At 40.4% G+C, this 20,914-nt stretch overlaps 1 protein-coding gene across 8 annotated transcripts in view; it reads right to left on the bottom strand.

Annotated features, from left to right (window-relative positions):
* LOC132883045 (pleckstrin homology domain-containing family G member 3-like) overlaps positions 1-20,914 on the bottom strand; it is an 82,858-nt gene that overhangs the window by 15,053 nt on the left and 46,891 nt on the right. For 5 of the 8 annotated variants that reach the window (XM_060916176.1, XM_060916177.1, XM_060916175.1 and 2 more), the window contains 14 exons: positions 18,860-19,066; positions 13,945-14,045; positions 13,446-13,515; positions 11,528-11,574; positions 11,255-11,405; positions 11,036-11,167; positions 10,119-10,301; positions 9,885-9,977; positions 9,537-9,623; positions 9,422-9,455; positions 7,673-7,747; positions 5,819-5,848; positions 5,542-5,552; positions 855-938 (listed from right to left, as the gene is read on the bottom strand). In XM_060916176.1, coding sequence (XP_060772159.1) covers positions 855-938; positions 5,542-5,552; positions 5,819-5,848; positions 7,673-7,747; positions 9,422-9,455; positions 9,537-9,623; positions 9,885-9,977; positions 10,119-10,301; positions 11,036-11,167; positions 11,255-11,405; positions 11,528-11,574; positions 13,446-13,515; positions 13,945-14,045; positions 18,860-18,958 — 1,197 coding nt within the window. In that variant the 5' untranslated portion in view covers positions 18,959-19,066. Of the gene's footprint in view, positions 1-854; positions 939-5,541; positions 5,553-5,818; positions 5,849-7,672; positions 7,748-9,421; positions 9,456-9,536; positions 9,624-9,884; positions 9,978-10,118; positions 10,302-11,035; positions 11,168-11,254; positions 11,406-11,527; positions 11,575-13,445; positions 13,516-13,944; positions 14,046-16,327; positions 17,307-18,859; positions 19,067-20,914 lie in introns of those variants that run through there. The other 3 variants (XM_060916172.1, XM_060916171.1, XM_060916179.1) reach the window with 3 other exon arrangements.

Here is a 20,914-nt window from a genome sequence, read left to right on the forward strand (position 1 = left end):
CCTGGGGTTTACTGTGAGTTTCCTGTGGATGGTACCACATGGATACCCTAAATATGGCTGGTCTCAATTGGATAATCTAATGATTGCACTTGCTAAAAACTATGCTTGTCTCATTCATTATACAGTGGATAACTTCACCTGGATAGTACAGACTAAAAGTTAAAACTAATTCAATAAAAACTGAATTCAGTATGGTGCTCATACTGAAGATCCTTTGAAAAACAAGTAGCACCGTGTGACTCTGTAGTATGAGTAATGTCTCAAACGCACTATTCAGTGTCACCCAGAAGAGGATGGGGTTTCTCTTTTCAGTCTGGTTTCTCTCAAGGTTTCTTCCTCATATCATCTCAGGATGTTTTTCCTTGGCACTGTTACCTCTGGCTTGCTCAGTGGAAACAAATTAATATTGACTTATCACCAGATTTCCAGAAAGCTGCTTTGTGACATTGTTTAAAGTGCTATACAAGTAAAATTGAACTGAATTGGACTGTTGGCAAAAATTTTAACAAGTTCCTGAACATGAATTTGTAAGTAGCCTCTCTCTAGGAAGGAAGCTAATGAAGAAAAACAATTTCACACATTTGACCTTGCTGTGACCTTCATACTCTTCTGGATCAATTCCAAAATCTGTTCAATTCATCTGCTAGTTACAATGATCATTTCATATAAATCCTAAAAGCCTTCAACTACTTGTTCTTGAGAAATCACACCAAGTATCTTGGACAGACAAACAGCCTGAAAATATAAAGCTACCACTTGGTGGGGGCAAAACAATGAATGAAAAATAAAACAAAAGCCACATGTAGACATACATACACACAGTGTGTTCATTCATGTTAGTGCAATTATCTGACCTTATTTGTGTCTGGATCCTCACACACTTGTCTCTCCTCCTGCTGGAACTGTTGGGTGTCTTCGTGTCCTTGCCACTCTTCATCCTGACACACAAACATCAATGATCATTTATAACCAGGCTTAAAAACTGAAATATCAGTAGCATTACACAAATCACTCAGTATGCTTCAATTATCAGTTGTGGTTTAGCGGTTAGTGAATCAAGAGGGTGGGGGCAGAGTCAGTAAACTGTTGGGCGGGACAAATGACAAGTAGTTCTCAAAGGTGGGGTTTACATTAGACCGTATCAGCGGATCATCAGATTAACGTTTTTAAAACGATTAGCGTGCACACAGCAACGCCAATACACGATTCGCATGCACATAGCAACGCCAATACACGGATACGCTCGGCTCCGCAGGCATCCTGCGCTCCAAATCACTCCGCCCTGAACAGCGAGTGCCCTCTGGAGGGTGCGCACTCCGGCCCTGCGCAGCTCACAGAGCGCGCGAGTGGAGCGCACAAGCTGTGATTCGGGACTGAGCCGCTGTGTGTGTGATCTCAGTGCATGTCGGGCATGCGCGTCACTTACCACTTGCAAGTGGAAGGATGGCAAGCCTAAAGACAATCATAACTACACAATGGGCAGTATTTGCATCAGTATTTGCAGTATTTTCATACTTTTATACTCTTTAATGAAAGGTGATACAAGGCGGAAGTCCGCGCCGTTTTTCAGCAGTCGCGTCACATGACCAACGCCAGCGAATCAGGAAGGTAGATGTCACAGTGACGTTGTCCAATGATGACGCCAGCTAGAGCTCAGCACAGCGTATCCGCGTATTCTCAATGTTTACACAGCACCGGACCAGACACGATCTGGATTGAATACGTGGACCCTGGCGGATTCCCGTTTCCCGGCGTTTTAATGTAAACGGACAGTGCATCCGCGAAGAAAACGAGACAGATACGGTCTAATGTAAACTTGGCCAAAGAGCTGTAGACGTTGTGATTTGTGCATTAGCTTAACTGTAGAATGTATTAGTGGTCTTACAGGAATGAAGCTGATAAAGCACTTTGGACTGTTAAAGTTAAGTCTGAAAGTAAAATCCACTTTCATAATCATGACTGCGCTTCGATATCAGCCAAGAAAATGCAGAGAAACAAGATTGCGCTTGCTCTTTGAGGTTCAGCATGAAAAAGCAAGCATGCTTCCTGCAGGTGTGTTAAAGCCCTTTAAACCATCACACACTTCCAACACAAACTCATCATAGTGGTGTTCAGTGTGTTAGTGGACCATGATGTCATGCAGCTAGGCCTCAAATAAACTTCTCACCATATTGAGCTGCAGCAGGGTTTTAGCCCTGAAGCTCCAACAGGAAATCATGGAGCTGCTAAAATCCTCTGTTATCACATCATCTGATTCACCTCCATTCTCTTCCTCATCCTGACGCTCACAGTGTGTAGCATCCTCTCCGTTAGTGCAACACAGCTGCCTGATCTCCACACTCAGAGCCTGCGACTTGCCTGAGGTGGAGCCCAGAGTGATAAGACTTTCTCGTAGTTCTCCTTCACTGACTGAGTGCTGCAACACCCACGCCGGAGTGTAAACACACATTACAACAACGAAGGACAAACAGTCATCACGAAAGTCCTCAATGGGAATCAACAGCACTGAAATTTCATTTAAAACGTATCAGTGTCATTCTATGAAACGGGTGCCATTTGGGTCTGCAATGTTTTATGAGATGTATAAGGCACAAAAAATGCACCAAAGTGTGTTTCCAAAGTTTCAAGCTGTTAATTCAAGTGTTCTTGTTAAGACGTAATATGAGATAATCCTATTTATAAGGAGTAACATACAATTTTTAATAATTTTTCTTGACTACATGGCCATTGTTACATGTCTGTATTGAACAACATGACATCTACATTTAAATATCACCAATAAATGTTCCTTTTTTTAAATCAAACCTTTATTATTATCAGGATTATATGTGTGTCCCTGTTTATAGAAGATACATTTATTCAAAATGAAAACATTATTTGATTGTAAAAAAATAATGATGTGTGCATCCCTTGGTTTGATTTACCACCCCATCACACGAACTTTTGTCTGCAAGTAATGTACCATTGCTTTAAATGACACCGAGCCTTTGGAGCAGCCAAGAACAAAAGCCCACAAGTTCTGACATTCCTTAACACTATTTATTTGTTTTTTTGTTGTTGTTTTTTCGTGTTAGGTGGGGGTGGTATGGCGGTGTACTGGTTAGCACTGTCACCTCACAGTAAGAAGGTTCTGGGTTCGAGCCCAGCAGCTGATGGGTGCTCCGGTTTCCCCCACAGTCCAAAGACATGCAGGTTAGGTTAACTGGTGACTCTAAATTGAGCGTAGGTGTGAATGTGAGTGTGAATGGTTGTCTGTGTCTATGTGTCAGCCCTGTGATGACCTGCCTTTCGCCCGTAGTCAGCTGGGATAGGCTCCAGCTTGCCTGCGACCCTGTAGAACAGGATAAGTGGTAACAGATAATGGATGGTGTTATATGGGGTCCATCAAGCTCAACCCAACCACCCAAGTCATGCTAAACAGACAGTGAAAATATTTTATTATTGTGACAGCTCTTTTATGCTGGGGTAAATGAGGAACTGGGAGGCAGGCTTCACAATATAGGTGTGTTCTTTTATTTTGTGCTCTTTTCACTTTTCAGTGACTTTACTCCTATCACGTAGGCACACTACACACACGTTGAGTGATACAGCTCTCTTTCACGACTGGCTGTTTGCAAGACACACAGAGACATAGACAGTCAGTAATTAGACACATTCAAACTGACTCCTTGCTGTTTATAGCCGACACTTGACCACACCCTCACTTCCACAATTATTAAAATATTTACACTATTAATGCAAAGAAAATGACATTTCAAATTGAACGCATGTATGCTCAATCAGGAATTTGACCACATGGAGAACTGCAGCCATTTTAGGATGTGATACTGGATGTGACTGGGAGGTTCTGCTTCCCATCTGAATGTGAAAATTGACTGAATACACATTCACTCACTCACTATTTCTTTTACTCACCATCTTTCACTCACTCGCTCACTTTCACTTATTCACTCGCTGCCTCTTTCAGTCACTCACTCTTTCACTCATGTTGAATAACATTCATGTTTTATGGACCAATCAAATAAATGTAACTTTTTTTTTATTTGAAGTGAATTAGTACTGTTTGTACAATGAGACCACTGACATGTCAAATTCATATTTTGAGATTAAGAATTTAAAAATTAAAAAAACTGATTAAATTACATACTTTCTATAGATGGTTTCCCCCCAAAAAAGGATTTTTTACTCAGAGGAAAACACTGGATTTATTACTCATCAAACGGTGTATGTCAGTGACAGCACTGAAAACCTGAGTTTGGAGCAGTCTCCAAACATGGGCGCTCCGGACTACAATTCCCAAACACCACAGCACCCCTCATCTCCAGAGTATTAACAAGTACACCTGTCTCTCGTTAGTCTGCAATCACTCCCCTATATAAGCTCAGCAATCAAAAACACACATCATGAAGTATCGTTCTGTCCCAGTACCTGACCTTACCGAACCTTCTGACTTTCTGCCTGACGACTCGTGTTTAGACTCTGCTTACGTTTATTTCCCGACTCCGTTTTCTCACCTGCCCTCTGATATCCCGTTCGCTGATTGACTGACCCTTGCCCGTCCCTGACTACGGCATCAGCTTCCTGATTTGGATTTGTTGACAGTTTGCGATGAACCCGCTCTCCCCTGCATTTGCATCCATAACTGCCTGCACCCTGACAGTGTACATATTGTCTGTCATGGGTTGGAACAAGAATGGCTCCTACGTCTAAATAAAAAGGATAATGTTAATATGGATTTTATACCTGAGGTGGGAAAATGTGTTTTTTGGAGGAGTAACATATCTTTCGTGCTATGGATTTAAAAAAAAAACGTTTGCCCTTGATGAAAATTTTGAAAATTACAAAGTGGCAGTGGCAGCTGTTTCATAGAATAACTCAGTAAATGGAAGAGTTCAGATTCTTCCAGAAGTCTTGATGGGCTCAAAAGCTGTGTGTGAAGGTTCTTTAATGGTCTTCACTCAGCATGGAGCAAAAAGTAAACTTTTAGTGCAAAAATGAAAACAGAAATGTGATCCAACCCAACAGCAAAAAAAAAAGGTACGGCACCCTTCAATGTTTTTTAGCTGTAAACTAAATGATCTGACTGTACTGTGATGAAACACATCAGTGCTGGTGTTAATATTGACAAAACTACCATTTTTATAAAAATGGGCATTTTATGGTTAAAAATGGCTCAAAACACCATCTACTGGTTCACATCATCCTGGACTTTGCAAAGCCGATGCTGATGTAGAGTCGACTGTTTGTAACTTCACTCCATCATAAAATTCAGGGATGGGTGGCCCACCTCCCCCAGCCCCACCCTTGAGCAGGAGTCTGTGAAGCTGCGCTCATTGTCAAGACAAACATAAGGTTGAGCAACTCCTGTCTCACAAATCTGATGAAGCTGGAAGGAGTCCTGATGTCTGAACATTTTATACAAAATAAGCTGAAAAATATTTTTTCCTCATCTTCAGCAGATTGCTGTTGGAGCTCTAATGTTGTCTGTAATATTGAAATTCCCCAGAACAGTTTGAAATGGTGTAAAATTTGTGTTCTCACCTTAAGCATGGCTGCAGGTTCCATTCAAACACAAGCAGCCAATCAAATCAAGAGGAAAAAGGATTTTAAAAATCAGAGAAACATAATCAGAAAAAGAATCAGATAAAAATAATAAAATTATACAAATAATTACATGGAACATATTAAAGGTAAGAAACATGGAACTAATTTTGTATTACAGACTTATAAAATATCTGGAAGAAGTACAACTACAACAACAATAATCTGTACATTATATTTTCTGATTATTTCCTTATTAAAAAAATAGTTAATTTACCTTTGTTTTTGAGCATCTCTTTGGTTAATTCTGAAAATAAACACAACACAAAACTTCAAAATTATATATTCAAATAAATAGCAGTGTGTTCAAAAAGTGAATAAAGTGAAATATTTTTAATAGCTTTTATTTCCATATTTCAAATGTAGTAGAAACATTGAACATTCAATTCCAAATCAAAGCATTAACAAAATTTTATCAAGCCTGTGTTATTCTTTTACAGGAAGCAAAGAAAAGGATATTAATCTGTTCAAAAAAATAGCAGTGTCAACATTTTCTCCTCAAACTGAACTAATATTTAGTTGCATCACCATTGTTTTCGGTAACTGCTGCGTTTCTGCGTTGCATCGAGTCAACCAACTTCTGGCACCTATAAACAGGTCTTTCAGCCCAGGATGAACCAACTCCATTCCACAGTTCCTGTGAATTTTGGGTTTTTCTTCAGAAACTACATTTTTAATGGCACCCCACAGGTCTTCAGTGGGGTTGAGGTCAGGGGACTGAGCTGCCACTCCATTACCTCAATCCTTTCTGTCTGGAACCAAGATGTTGCTTGCTGACTCGTGTGTTTGAGATCGTTGTCTTGTTGAAACATCCATTTCAGGGGCATTTCTTCTTTGACATGCGGAAACATAATCTCTTCAAGCATTCTGACGTGTTCAAACTGACGCATGATCCCTGGTATACAATAAATCGGCACAACATTGTAGAACCTCCCCATACCATGATTTCTGCACCACCACGCTTCACTGTCTTCAGTGTACTGTGGTTTGAATTCATAACCCAGGGGTCATCTGATGTACTGTCGATGACCACTAGACCTGAAAAGAACAATTTTACTCTCAGCAGTCCATAAAATCTTCAGCCATTTCCCTTCGGGCCAACTGATGGGTTCCCTGGCAAACTTTAACCAATTGTGCACATGCCGTTGTTTCAACAATGGTGCTTTAGGGGACTTCTTGCAGATAGCTGAGCTTTGATCAAACGCCTTCTGACTGTAACAGTAATTACAGGTCATTTTAGATCATCTTTGATCTTTCTGGAGGTGATGATTGGCTGAATCTTTGCCATTCTGACTATTCTTCAATCTGTTTTAACAGTAGCTGCTCATTTTCTTCCACGTGTTTCAGGTTTTGATTGCCATTTTAAAGCACTTGAGATCATTTTAGCTGAGCTTCCTATAATTTGCTGCACTTCTTTATGCACTTTCCCCTCTCCAATCAGCTTTTTAATCAAATTATGTTGTTCCTCCGAACGGTGTTTGGAATGGCCCGTTTTACTGAGCAATTCGGAAGGAAATATATTTTATAACAATATGTGAAACATTTGCTTCCCTTCTTCCTGAATAAAGGACAATTAATAACACCTGTTTTTTCACAGAATGAATGAATTCTCTAATTAAACACCACACTGCCGGGGGCGTCATGGCTCAGGTGGATAAGGCGCCATACCATAAATCCGGGGACCTGGGTTCGGTTCTGGCCCGAGGTCATTTCCTGATCCCTCCCCGTCTCTCTCTCCTGCTCATTTCCTGTCTCTACACTGTCCTATCCAATAATAAAAGGTGAAAAAAGCCCAAAAAAATCTTTAAAAAACCCCCACTGCTATTACTTTGAGCACGCTCCTTTCAATGAATGAGTCAGTTACTCAGAACTAGCAGCATGCAGGTCATGACAGTTGGGTCTGTTGTTTTTCTGTTACACTACTACATCTACAAGGAAATTATTTGCCATGAAGAAATGGCACTACTATTAATAACAGGGGTTCATCAGGTGACTGATGTTGTACAGATATTTTTTCACACAACTGTACATTGTGTGTGTGTGTGTGTGTTTTTAATATAAGAGCAGAAACCTGACTGACGAGTATGCGTGAAATCATCAGACTGTGCTTTCTTTTTCCTTTCAGAGTTAAATCTGTACTTCTGATCTGTGTACGACACAAAAACACACAAGTTAATTTCATAATTATTCATAACCCAGCTGCATAATTATTCAAATACTAGTTCAGTTATTCATAAAATTGATTTAAACACACACCAGGAGTCTCATTTATCAAAGGGTGAATAAAAAGTACTAAATTTGTGCTTAAGAGCAGCCTGTATGCACAAGAAACATGGTATTTTTCATACGAGTAGACACAGCTCTACGCAATGACCAATGATGAATTGCGCAAAATTGATGTGCTCATTCACATTTTATGCAAATAACCAACAACAAAATCACCATATGGTCAACAAGTTCCTTTTAAAAGCACAGTAGCCTCCTCACGGTGCTGCATGATTCAAATGACAGGAAAGATAAAATAGTTTAAGAAAAAGAACTTCACTGACAATGAAGAAAAGATACTATTGCGGATATTACAGCAAAAAAAAATGTTTATTTGACACTTTTACAAGTAGCTTTTCTAATCCATCTATCCATTTTGGCATATCACTACAGTGACGTGGCGCTCTGACGGCTTCAGCCATCAGAGTGTCTAGGGAACATTACAGTAGTGGCTTTCCGTTGCCTTCTACTGGATTATTATAGAGGTTTTCTCCTCTCAACCATTCACACCTATGGACAATTTAGAGCCACCAATTATCCTAACCTGCATGTCTTTGGACTGTGGGGGAAACCGGAGCACCCGGAGGAAACCCATGCAGACAGGGGGAGAACATGCAAACTCCACACAGAAAGGCCCTCGCCGGCCACGGGACTCAAACCCAGGACCTTCTTGCTGTGAGGTGACAGCGCTAACCACTACACCACCGTGCAGCCACTTTTCTAATAAACAAGTAAATTATATATAATAAGTATGTGTGCATTCTATTTTTCCGATTATATTTAAAAACTGATGGAATGAGAATTCCTCCTTTTTGCTGTTTTTTTTTTCTGTACTGCACTGTGAGTGATATGAATTAAGGTAAGCTGTCTCATAATTCACCCAGAGATGGTTTGGAAATGCCCATACAATCTCCAAATTGTCTGTGAAATGTACTCATAGCTAAAAGCCCTGGAATAGAGATCAACTAAAACTACACTGGGCAAATGAAATCGCCCGATTATCCACGCCTCACTCCACTGATGCTAAACACATATTTCCTCCACAGAGCTGCATGCAAGCCATAATGCCAAGCGATCTTAAAATGTGCTTTTTATACAATTTTACTTTACATTTCATGGTCTGTCTTTTCATTATTTCATCATCTGCCTCCATATTGTTAGCATCAAACTCACTAAATAGCCTTTTGATTATGCTGATAATAATAAACAGTACATTATATCGAAGCTCTGCATAGTCAGTTTACCTGCTATTACACTTTTCTACCACTAGGGGTGGTAGAAATTCATGCACACCCTCACGCCTAAGCAAAACCCAATCAATTCCATTTAATGCATAGAAACATGTTCACATAGTTTATGGTGGGAAAAAAACCAAACTTATGCACACATGGTTGATAAATGAGGCCCTGGGTTTTTAAAGCCGCTAATCATTAAAATGCAGATTTACTGATTCATTAGTTTAACATATCACTAAATGTGTTCACATAACAATTTTAATTTTATTTAGTATTTTACTGTGATTTCATGCACACACTGTTCGAGAGTAAAAACTCACACATTGGATCCATTTCTAAAATCACCTCTTTAGCCTGAAACAGAAACAGCAGTAAGTTACAGAACAAGGTGTGTGTGTGCGATCGTATCATTCCATCAGGATTACACTACAGCACCTTCTGCGGAATGATGGTGTGATGATTTTCTAAAATGAGACGTTTGATGTGATGAGTCCAGAGTTTCTTCTCCTCCAGTGTTCTGGCCTGAGAAAGATGATGGCAGTTCAATCATCTCATTAATGAACTGATTAATTAACTCACATGTCCAATTCATTTCGGTGTTGATCACTGTAAATCCTGATATCAACAGAACCACAAAGAACTACACACCTGATTAGCATCAGGTTTAATTATTGTTCTAATTAAAGTAAGCTTTGATCTACCAGACTGATCATCTTTAATTAAAGCTGAGCTCATCATTAATAGCTTAGTGTTGTCCACTTTTAACAAGGCATCAGACGTCACCTGCACTGTGTGAGGCTGTTTAGGATGCTTGTAGTGTGTGACACTGAAACACAGCGAGTCTTTTGCTCCCTCCATAAGCATCAGCGTTGAACACTACACATATGAAAGAACATTAGCGTATTAATGAGCACCTGCATGGAAATATGAATATATTACGCATATTAATAAACACACATGCACTTATGCCACTGAGTTTCCATCATCCTAAAATTCATAACTCTGTGTGTGTCTTACAGAGATGTGTGTTTTGTAGACGAAGTTCTCTCCATGCCGTTTGGTGATGAGCAGAACCCGCTCAAACAGGAAGAGAGTTCTATTGTGTTTTGTGTGATGAAAGCGGAAGGTTCCCTCCAGAACGAGTTCACCGTATGTGGTCAAGTCAGGACCATGCCAATTAATCAGCAATGACTGCACTTCCTGAAAATAAAAAAAAAAAAAAACACTAAAACATTACTTTTTAAAATCAATTTTAACCACAAATGAGTGTAAAATAATCATGGATTGTCAGTCAGGGCCTGGATATAAGTGCTCAGAGTCACAGTCTGGGTCTGGGTTTAGGTCTATCGGTGCTTGAAACATGATCTTCACAACAACATACCAGAGTCTGCAGTCCAGCTATAAAGACTGACTACAACCCCAAATCAGAAAAAAGTTGGGACGGTGTGTTGAACTTGAAATTAAAACTGAAAACAGTGAATTGTAAATAATCTTTGACCTGTATTGCATTCAAACAACACAACAGCACATTATTTGATGTTTTACCTTGTGATTTTTAGTGAGGTTTTACCCCCAAAATAAAAACTTATTTTGCAATTTTGATTCCTGCAACACATTTCAAAAAAAGTTGGGACAGTAAAGCATTTCCCACTTTATAATGTTTCTGTTCCTTCTCACAACATGTATAGCTATAGGACGAACTACATTGAGTAACAGGAAAAAAACACAGATAATGAATTTGCACAATTCTTGACAGCTTTCTCGACAGTGATTAACTCGGCTGGATGCGAAACGGAACTCATTCAACTGATGTACAGCATGCAGTAATTTACTCAATGAGAGAAGAGACCTTCTTCTTGAGATATGTAACAAGTAATTTATAGGTCTAAAGATTTGTGAGTCTTGTTACTGTGTGTGTGTGTGTGTGTGGTAACCTGCAGACGGACAGCATGTTCATGCTTTCTTTTCATGCTGTTTATGTACCAGGCAACTTCAGTCATGGTGTTAATAGCCTCCTCCACCACATCATAACCATCTTCATCAGGATCAAAGTGCTTCGCTATCTCCTAAACAAACACAGAATAATATATATAAAATATATGGAGGGGCTCTGTGTGTGTGTGTGTGTGCGTGCGTGTGTGTGCGCGCCACACCTGTAAGAGCAGATGATATTTCAGTATTCTCTGTACAGGTTTGAGAAGGTATGAGCCAAGAGGAAGTGGGTGTTTCAGAACTTCCTGTCTCTCCATGAAAAACTTCAGCAGTGTTTTATTTCTCATGCATTCTGTTAATGCAGCAACTGAGCTAATAAAATAAAATATCCACACACTAGTACACAATTCTATTCCTAATTACAATTCACAGTAGTACACACACACACATACATTCCACTAAAATCATTGTTACTGTGTGATGATTTCACTTACTTTGGGTAGTTGGTGCAGTACTGTGTGTAGATCTCAAAGTAATCACTCTAACAGAAATAAACACAATGTTAACGGTGGATTTACACACAGATTCAGTGTAGTCAAAATCAGCTCCCCTCATTTTCACATTAGCCATCACAGGGTACAGATCACAGGGTTCAGATCACAGGGTTCAGAGCTGATAACCTGTGTAAGAAATGTTGAATGATCTCATTTCCTATTATTTTATGAAGTAAAATCTGAGTAAGCAGACTCTGAACCTGAATTTGTAATGCTTGTCATGCTTAGTTTATGTCTTGAAACTTGGGTTTAAAAAATTCAGGTGGCTCCCAAGTAGTGCAACAGAAACATGTGTGCCCTAAGTTGCAGTGCTTTGAATGTCGACAATGCCTCCATGGCCAGGAGACCAAAAGAGCAAAACTAGTTGTCCTTCAGGGAATAAAAATTCATGTTAAAAATTCAAGCAGTCAAAAATTCAGGTTGAGAAATTCAGGGAAAAAATAATAAGTTTACTATAAATCAAGTAGATGCTTATACACTGCCTGGCCAAAAACATCACCATTTAGATTTGAATAAGCAAATAGTTAAGAGCCTTTGATTGGATAATTACTGCAGTGATTAATGAGTTTCAGCTGCAACAACTCTTAACCCTCACCAATGCAGTGAGCAGCTTCTCATTTCTTGAATCCATGTCAGAAGACACATCCTGTGTTCGTGGAAAAGATGTTCAAGCCATCTGAATTTTTTACTGAATGTTTTCTGTAGTTTTGGGCAACACTTATTTACAACATCGCTTCAGTTCATTCATTTTGAGGATACTGATTTAATCACAGCTCTCTGAAGAGCTCACCACAGCATCTCAATGGGGTTGAGGTCTGGACTTTGACTTGTCCATTCCAACACCTTCATTTTTCCTTCTTTACCCAATCAGATGTCAGTTAGTTGGTGTGCTCCGTGTGATTATTGTCCTGTTGTATGAGCCAGTTTCAGCCCAGCTTAGATGTCAGATGGCCTCACATTTGTCTCAAGAATATTCTGGTAAAAAGTCACAGTTGGTATGAGGTGTTCATGGTGATATGTTGTGTTTGGTTACATGTACCTATTGTGTTTTGCCAAACATGGTGTTGTACATGATGACCAAACATGAAAATAAACCTTCTCACTGTATCATGGTGAATTTTAAATCATTTGGAGATGGCCTTATAACACTCCCAGACTGATGAGCAGCAACGATTACTCCTCTGAGGTCATGGCTGATGTCCTTTCTTCTTGGCATGATGGAGACACATACTTGCATCCTCCAGAACACCAAATTGCCACAGGTTCTGCCTTTACAGTAGGACTCTCTCTTCTGCGTGATTCACTAACTGTGGTTATTTTATTAGTAACACTGGCTGCTATTTACTCTCTTCATAACTGTGGAAGGGCGGCACGGTGGTGTAGTGGTTAGCGCTGTCACCTCACAGCAAGAAGGTCCTGGGTTCGAGCCCCGTGGCCGGCGAGGGCCTTTCTGTGTGGAGTTTGCATGTTCTCCCCGTGTCCGCGTGGGTTTCCTCCGGGTGCTCCGGTTTCCCCCACAGTCCAAAGACATGCAGGTTAGGTTAACTGGTGACTCTAAATTGAGCGTAGGTGTGAATGTGAATGTGAATGGTTGTCTGTGTCTATGTGTCAGCCCTGTGATGACCTGGCGACTTGTCCAGGGTGAACCCCACCTTTCGCCCGTAGTCAGCTGGGATAGGATCCAGCTTGCCTGCGACCCTGTAGAAGGATAAAGCGGCTAGAGATAATGAGATGAGATGAGATAACTGTGGAAGTCTGTACACACACGCGCACGCACGCATTTGCGCACATGCATTCGCACACACACATACACAGAATGAATAGAATCTTTAAATAGAAATAAAGATTAAAACCCCACCTTTAGTACGAAACACTTGGCAATGGCCACCGGGTCATTTTTACACAAATCCAATTCCTGCAGCAGCTCACTTATCAAAACACACACACACACAATATTAACAAGAAGAAATAACACATGGCACCTCATGCACTGAACAACACAACAGCTGACATTAATGATGGTCATCATGTCACGATCAGTAAGGGTAATGGAATAAATAATATCAGGACAAATGAAGAACTATTTCTAGAGGTAGTGTATTACAGTATATCGTGTGTGTGTGTGTGGTGTTATTGACTTCCCCCGACCAACACCAAACACAGGTGATTCTGTTGGAATTAAATCATGATTAAAATGTGAAAAGCAGCACACACACACACACACACAAAATGTACTGTAGTACACTACCTCTAGAAATAGTTCTTCATTTGTCCTGATATTATTTATTCCATTACCAATAACAAGATTTCAGATTTATTTTCCATTTCTATGAAATAAGTATCAGAATATTTCTGACCTGTTGAACTCGTATATGTCCTCAATGTTTCCGAACAGAGCACACACCTGATCAGGTATGATGGGTAAATGTTCAGTGTCTATAATGTGGGCGAGGTAGCCCTGTGTACACACACACGCACACACACACACACACACACACACACCAGTTCTACTGTTAAATTAATTAGAAATAAATCATTTACATATTATCCAGTTAAGGCCACTATCTTTTTTTATCTTAACACATATTAGCTTCGATTTTTTTGTATATATTGTAAGAACATTGAATATGCACGAATTAATCACCACAAAAAATCCACTTTTCACCAACCTGGGCTTATTTTGGCTTTTTGGTGTCTCTTGTTATAACACACCTAATGGCCTAATCTTTACATAAAAGTTCATTAAAATATTACTTCATTAAATTACTTAAAAAACAACACTATCCTCAGGTATGAGGAATGCATATAGGGCATATATTATTAATAAAATGTCATTTATAGCCACAACCTCTACAGTATAAACCGTTCTGGCTGTGTTTAATAGAATAACTGTTAGCCACTAGGGGGCGATGTGGCAGTGTCCTGTACCAGCAGTCAGTTAATTTCAGTTTTTTGTTTCATGGTGAATAAAGACACAGGACACTTTCACTTCATCCCCAAACACTGGATTATAGCATGACATCATGGTCATGCGGTCTTCTGTAGCATGTGTGGTGATGGAGATGAAGGTTCCCTAAACTCTGTTCACAGAGGAAACAGTTTTATTCCTGTCAGTTTCTAAAGGCAGTAAATTTGATTTTATTTCCAGTTCCACGAGTCTGAACTACACAGCGTAGTAGACACAGTGAAATTACTGTCAGGAACAGGTTTCCCCAAAAGATGTGAAATTATTTTCATTGAGATTAGGGAATATAGATGGCGGCGCGTGCAGACGCAGCGGCCCCTCTCTGTCCCGATAATGTGGTGTTTACATGCTTGTCTTCATCGGTGTGTTCGAGTGATTGTATATTTTCGTCACGTTTGTCCGTCCCTAGGTGCACGTACAGCCGTAGGACTCTTTTTGACATTGGCAACACTTTTTTCTGTAAGTTAAACCTGGCACACGCTAAGGAGCTACACGACCTTGCCCTACTCCGGCGGCCTGCTTTGACATCGACCCCCACTACTGCAGCACACCCGCAGAGGAAGCACCGTAGGCGGTGCGAGAGGAGGCAGAAGTGGGGAAAGTGCGGGGGTATCCAGGCCAGGCTAGTGGCTAATCCACACAAGCCGGCTATACCGTCCATCGTACTCGCCAATGTACGCTCCTTGGATAACAAACTGGACTATATACACCTTTTGAGAGTGACCCAGCAGGCTGTGAGAGAGTGCTGTGTTTTTGTGTTCACGGAAACATGGCTCAACGACAGCATACCGGACTCCACCATCTAGCTCGACCGGCTAACATGCTACCGAGCAGACAGAGCCTTCATTGAAGGAGGTAAGACCCGCGGCGGCGGGGTCTGTGTTTACATCAGGGATGCTTGGTGTCAGGACACTGTGGTAGTTTGCAAACACTGTTCACTCCTTGTAGAGTTTATGATCATCAAATGCCGGCCCTTCTATCTACTGAGGGAGTTTTCTGCCATCCTGCTTGTTGCAGTTTACATTCCTCCCCGCGGCAACAACAACGATAGGGACAAGGCACTGAGTGAACTGTACTGCGCCATCAGCGACCAACAGACAGCCAATCCAGAGGGACTTCTCATTGTAGCTGGGGATTTCAACCACGCAAATCTCAAAACAGTGTTTCCTCAGTTACATCAACACATTGACTTTGCAACATGGGGAAACAACACACTGGACCAGGTTTACACAACACTGAGAAGAGCATACAAGGCCTCACCCCTCCCCCAACTCGGTGCTTCAGACCACATCACTGTATGCCAGCATACAGGCCGAAGGTCAAAGTCACCAGACCGGTCCAGAAGCAGGTATGGGTGTGGCCAGAGGGTGCTTCCTCAGCACTTCAGGACTGCTTTAACATCACAGACTGGGACATGTTTAAGCAGGCAGCCACTTACAACCACCAGATCAACATCCAGGAGTATTCAGACACTGTTACAGCCTACATTAGTAAATGCATTGATGATATCACGGACGGGTGGCACGGTGGTGTAGTGGTTAGCGCTGTTGCCTCACAGCAAAAAGGTCCGGGTTCGAGCCCCGTGGCCGGCGAGGGCCTTTCTGTGTGGAGTTTGCATGTTCTCCCCGTGTCCGCGTGGGTTTCCTCCGGGTGCTCCGGTTTCCCCCACAGTCCAAAGACATGCAGGTTAGGTTAACTGGTGACTCTAAATTGAGCGTAGGTGTGAATGTGAGTGTGAATGGTTGTCTGTGTCTATGTGTCAGCCCTGTGATGACCTGGCGACTTGTCCAGGGTGAACCCCGCCTTTCACCCGTAGTCAGCTGGGATAGGATCCAGCTCGCCTGCGACCCTGTAGAACAGGATAAAGCGGCTAGAGATAATGAGATGAGATGAGATATCACGGACATTAAGACCATCACAGTACGGGCCAACCAGAAACCATGGTGATGGGGGAAGTCTATCGGTTACTGAAAGCCCGGAACACTGCTTTCAGAGCAGGTGATGAGGCTGGACAAGTTGGCTCTTGCTGATCTCAGACCAGCCTCATCACCTGCTTTGAAATTTTCCTCCAGAAAATTTGGAGGAGGTGATGTTTTCACTTCTGTTTGTTTGTTCCCAACATAACTCAAAATGTAGTGGATGGATTTTGATGAAATCTTGAGGAACAATGGGCCATGGGCCCAGGAACAACAGATTAGATTTTGATGCAAATCTGAATATGTGGCTTTGTTGAGGTATGCACTCTACTGAGCGCCCTTCCAGTTTATTCATTCACTCATTTTCTTTGTCTCTGATCCATCATGGGTCACAGATGGAGCCATTTCCAGCTGAGGTGGGGTACACCCTGGACACATCGCCAGTCTGTCGCAGGGCTCTGCTTTAGTTAACGCTACATTTATTTAATCTCAGCCCTGATAGATGCTGTGCTATGTCGGAGTATAAGTGATGGGACTCAACATTTTAATACAATCTAATCTTTCCTGTGATAACACTGGCTTGCAAAAATGTTATTAATGTGATCACACATTGATATTTTAATTTGTTAGTATACTTTATTTTATATCATGTGTATTTTTAATGATTATATTCTTCTTATTTTTACATCTTTTTCCCACCTCTTCATGACATGGGGTCAGCTGGGATTGGCTCCAGCTTCCCCTGACAGATAAGAGTAGAGATAATGGTTGGATGGATTGATGGTTTTTTAATGTCAGTTTTTAATTACATTTATTTCATTTAACTTTTTATTAATATACTTTATTTTATATCATTTTAATTTTTATTCCATTAATTTCATGTATTAATTTAATTTGTTAATGCACGTTATTTAATAAAGCTGATCTGAAATTAAAATTAGTGTGTCATGTACATGCTCCTGCCATCACTGCATTGCCTGAGAAAGCTCCTGGAGGACAATTGATCTGCACCTCGCCAACCACACAGTTAAAACAACAGTACGCAACTTTTACTCAAAGTAAATTTTAAATCAGTTACTATTTACTTTTATAAGAGTGATTTTTTAACATAAGTAATTTTACTTTTACTTGAGTACAATTTCACAATAGTAACAGCAGTTCTTTTACTTGAGTAATATAATGTAATGTTTTTTACATTTCTGTACAAAACAATAGCTGCTAAAATGTTGATGCTAACAAGGTATTAGCAGACAATTTAATGCTACTTGTTTCCCAATCAGTATCCACTATTAATAATAATAATAATAATAATAATTATTATTATTATTATTATTATTATTATTATTATTATTATTAATATTATTATTATTATTATTATAACAATTTTAATTAATTTTAATAATAATAATAAGAAGAATAGGGTGGCACGGTGGTGTAGTGGTTAGCGCTGTCGCCTCACAGCAAGAAGGTCCGGGTTCGAGCCCCGTGGCCGGCGAGGGCCTTTCTGTGCGGAGTCTGCATGTTCTCCCCGTGTCCGCGTGGGTTTCCTCCGGGTGCTCCGGTTTCCCCCACAGTCCAAAGACATGCAGGTTAGGTTAACTGGTGACTCTAAATTGAGCGTAGGTGTGAATGTGAATGTGAATGGTTGTCTGTGTCTATGTGTCAGCCCTGTGATGACCTGGCGACTTGTCCAGGGTGAACCCCGCCTTTCGCCCGTAGTCAGCTGGGATAGGATCCAGCTTGCCTGCAACCCTGTAGAACAGGATAAAGCGGCTAGAGATAATGAGATGAGAATGAATAATAATAATAATAATAAAAATTATTATTATTAAAATGAATTAAATTATTCAAATTAAATCCATTCCATGTTCATTACAAATATGAGGTTAAAATTATGTACAATTTTATATCCAGATTTCTGTAAATGTTTTTTTGTGAAAATGTTCATTGTTAAAAGTGCGATATAAATAAATAAAATACGTAAAACTCAACTGAACAGTTCATGGCTCATGCAGTGAGACCCCACTGAAGTCAGGTGATGTGAACGGTTTCACACTTTTATGATTTGTCATACTTTAGTGATGGTCCCTAAAGTTTCAGACACAGATACTTGGAGTGTATTCAAACAAAATATTTTATTAACACAAAATCAGTTGGAGCTCATTTTGATTTCACATGAAAAACCTGCTGACAGACATCAGTTTTCGTGATGTCTGTGTGCTATTTACCAGAAATACACAAAAGTCTGAATGTGAATATTAATTAGAACTTTTGTGTGTGTGCTCATTAGTGTGTTATAACATGTTTGTGCTAATGTGTTTTAATGTGATGTGTGTGTGTGTGTGTGTGTGTGTGTGTGTGTGTGTGTGTATATGCTTTTATATATGTTACCTCCACGATGCTGTGCAGGTCTCGGACATACATGCGCTCCGTCTCTATGATCTCTATGATGACACGGTCCAGGTAGGTGAGTTCTGGGTTGGGAGCCATGATGAAGGCCAGAGGAGACAGATGTGAGAGATGTGAACACTGTGATTAACACTGCAGTGATTCAGCCGACCTGCCAGAGCAGTGTGGAACTTCAACCCTGACAGGAACCTAAAACAGAGAACAGTGAGGAGAACAAACATCTTGTTAGTCACTGGACTTCATTCTCAAGTGATCATGACTGCACACTACTCCTTCTGAAGGCTGGACACTGGACAGTAATACATCCCCAAATCAGAGAAAGTTGGGACGGTGTGAAAAATGCAAATAAAAAAAGAAAGCGGTGATTTGTAAATGTACTTTGAGATGTTTTTCATTACAAACAGAATGAACCCAAGATATTTCATGGTTTGTTGGTCAACTTCATTTCATTTGTTAATATCCATCCATTCCTGCTTTTCAGTCCTGCAACACGTTCCAAAAAAAGTTGGGAGGCAATTTAGGGCGAGTAATGAGATACAGCAATTAAATAATGACGTGATTTGAAACAGGTGATGTCAACAGGTGACTGTAATCATGATTTGGTACAAAATCAGTATCCAGGAAAGGCCGAGTCTTTGAGGAGTAAAGACGGGTCAAGGATCTCCAGTTTATCAACAAATACGTGAGAAAATTATTGAAATGTTTAAAACCGATGTTCCTCAAAGAAAGATAGGAAGGGATTTGGATATTTCACCCTCTACGGTGCATAATATCATGAAACCATTCAAGTAATCTGGAGGAATTTCGGTGTGTAAAGGGCTCAAGCCTAATCTGACCCCCCGTGATCTCCGATCCCTCAGACGGCATCAAGACCCGTCATTCATCTACAGCAGATAGAACCACATGGGCTCGGGATTACTTTGGAAAACCTTTATCAAGCTACAATACGGAGTTACAGCCACAAACACCAGTTAAGACTACTGTGCAAAAAAAAAAGCTTTATGTTAACCGTGTCCAGAAGTGCCGTCAACTCCTCTGGGCTCGGAGGCGTCTGGGATGGACCATCACACAGGGGGAATGGGTATTGTGATCAGATGAATCAGTATTCCAGGACTTTTTTGGAAGAAATGGACACTGTGTGCTCCGGACCAAAGTGGAAAAAGAGCACCCAGACTGTTAGCAGGAACAAGTCCAAAAGCCAGGGTGCATCATGATATGGGCTTGGGTCAGTGCCCTTGGCAAAGGTAACTTACACTTCTGTGATGGAGCATTAATGCAGAAAAGTACACTGAGATTTTGGAGCAACATCTGCTGCCTTCAGGACGACGTCTTTTCCAGGGAGATTTCAACAAGGCAACACAAAACCACATTCTGCTCACAGTATAAAGGCGTGGCTGTAGAAGAAGAGGGCGTGTCCCCTCTGTCCCCAATAGAGAATATGTGGAGAATTTAGAAATGAAAAATATGACAGTGACGACCCCGAACTGTTTCACACCTTAAGACCTGTTTACAGGAAGAACGGGACAAAAATAACACCTGAAACACTTCATCACTTGGAGTCTTCAGTCCATAAACATCTTTTAAGTGTTGGGAGAAGGAACGGGAACATTATTTTTGTTGCAAGAATCAGAATTGAAACAAGTTTTCATTTTGAAAAAAAAAATTCATGAGGTAAAATATCAGATAATGTACTGTTGTATTGCTTTGAATGCAATACAGGTCACAGATTATTTACAAGTCACTCTTTTCAGTTTTAATTTCAATTTCAACATACTGTCCCAACTTTCTCTGATTTGGGGCTGGAGATTTTACAGTAACAGGCATTTGGAACATACCTGAAAATCATTTTATTAAAATCAAAGCCAGACCATAACTGACACTGATATCACACAGGCAGCTATCTTGATTTAATGAAGGAACAGTTTGACAAAGTGATAAAAACGTTCCCACACTGCACTGGTTTCATTCAGGAGCCCCTGTTTATGTCAGATTTTGTACATTTACAGAGGTAACTAAACAGAAACAAATGAGGTATGT

Source organism: Neoarius graeffei, chromosome 3 (genome assembly GCF_027579695.1).
Source record: "Neoarius graeffei isolate fNeoGra1 chromosome 3, fNeoGra1.pri, whole genome shotgun sequence".
NCBI classification, from domain to species: domain Eukaryota; kingdom Metazoa; phylum Chordata; class Actinopteri; order Siluriformes; family Ariidae; genus Neoarius; species Neoarius graeffei.